Source organism: Loa loa (genome assembly GCF_000183805.2).
Source record: "Loa loa unplaced genomic scaffold supercont3.2037, whole genome shotgun sequence".
NCBI lineage: Eukaryota > Metazoa > Nematoda > Chromadorea > Rhabditida > Onchocercidae > Loa > Loa loa.
The window spans coordinates 1-1,548 of NW_018110216.1; the positions used below are offsets into that span (position 1 = coordinate 1).

The following is a 1,548-nucleotide window of genomic DNA, read 5'->3' on the forward strand; positions in this document are numbered from 1 at the left end:
GTTAATCGTTGTTGTTTATTTATTTTCTGTTGGAAGCAATGTTTTACAAAACAAACAGATTAAGTTGTGTAAATGTTAACGAAAGATTAATTGATAGGGAAACAAAAGGTCAGCCAACTTTCACATTTTATGAGTTATTTGTAACAATTGTCTCAATTATAAGTTAGTAAATTTGTCTATGACAAATTCCCTCACATCTCTATTGTTATATGTTTTATTTAACTTAAACCCAAAGTTTAAGTGCAATAGAATAATGCTAAGAAAATCGATTTCATCGATGATGTCTTCGCACATCATACGTATTTTGCGTGTGTGTAACACATTATTGAAGACACAGACGAATTTACATACTGTTTTTCTAAAGTATAATTCTAATTGTTCAAATGTTAATAAGAAGGAAATGATAAAATAAAAAATTGCGATTAACGATTGACAATTCATGAACGTATTGAAGTGATCCGCAATGAATCATTAATCCTATCATTTGCGACAATTTGAAGCAAAATGGAAAAAGTGAACACTTGAAAAAAATAAAGTCTTTGTAGTCTAAAAATAAAGTCTTTGGAAATTTTTCATGTTCCAAATGCACTTGGAGAAAATTACAAATTTTGATTCAGAATAAAATAAAGTGGAAATTCTGTTTTGATAACAGAACTGTTCTGTTTTGAAAAAAACAATTCTGTTTTGAAAGAAATTCTGTTTTGATAACAGTTCTGTTTTGATAACAGAAAATCATTTTCTTGCTGTTGCTCGAGGAGTTGGAGCGCGAGCCGCTCTACGTTTTCTCGCTGCCGCTCCATTTCTCGCTCGCGCTCCAGGAGCTCATGGAGCACTTCCTGTTGCTCCCGACGTAGCGGAGGACTTGCGCGGCGAAACAAATCCGCTCTCGGGACTTCCGCTCCTTCTTCGCCATCATCTTGGTGGTCACTCCTCTCAACTCTCGCTGTTAAATTGTTTATCTGAAAAGAAATATTGGTTATAAAATTCAATGGAGCGTTTTCACTTCTTACATTGAATGCTCTCTATTGACATTTCCATTACATAACTAAGAGGCTTTACTAAAAGATGAACCATCTATTACCTAACCTTTACCTAACCTTTGAACCCACCAATTCAAGAAGTTAGTAGAAAGCAAACAAGTGTAGGAATAAATCCCAAGAAAATCTGGCTTAAGAACCATCAACATGAAATATCCAGCACCCAAACAATCAAAAGGGAACATCCAGAGCATGCGATTCACATAGATGAGAAACGGTTCAAATCCGAAATATCCAAGGAAGATTTCGTTGCGCCATCGAGTTCACATATGAAGATTCATAGCGGTAGGAGGTCGTTTTCTTGTTCGGAATGCGCGGCAAATTTCACCACATCAGGGAATCTGCGTAGACATATGATGATTCATACCGGTAAGAAGCCGTTCTTTTGCTCGGAATGCACGGCAAATTTCACCCGGTCAGACAATCTGGATGGACATATGATAATTCATAGCTGTAAGAGGCCGTTGTCCGGAATACACAACGAATTTCACCCGGGCAGAGTATCTGAATG

General features: G+C 36.5%; 1 protein-coding gene across 1 annotated transcript; it reads left to right on the plus strand.

Annotated features, from left to right (window-relative positions):
• Window positions 1–1,145: 1,145 nt before the first annotated feature.
• Window positions 1,146–1,537, plus strand: LOAG_15475 (zinc finger protein; the record flags this gene model as incomplete). Its single annotated transcript, XM_020448947.1, has 1 exon — window positions 1,146–1,537. A coding segment is annotated over one exon (392 nt), but the record flags the coding sequence as incomplete, so codon positions are not given.
• Between the last annotated feature and the right edge of the window lie 11 nt (window positions 1,538–1,548).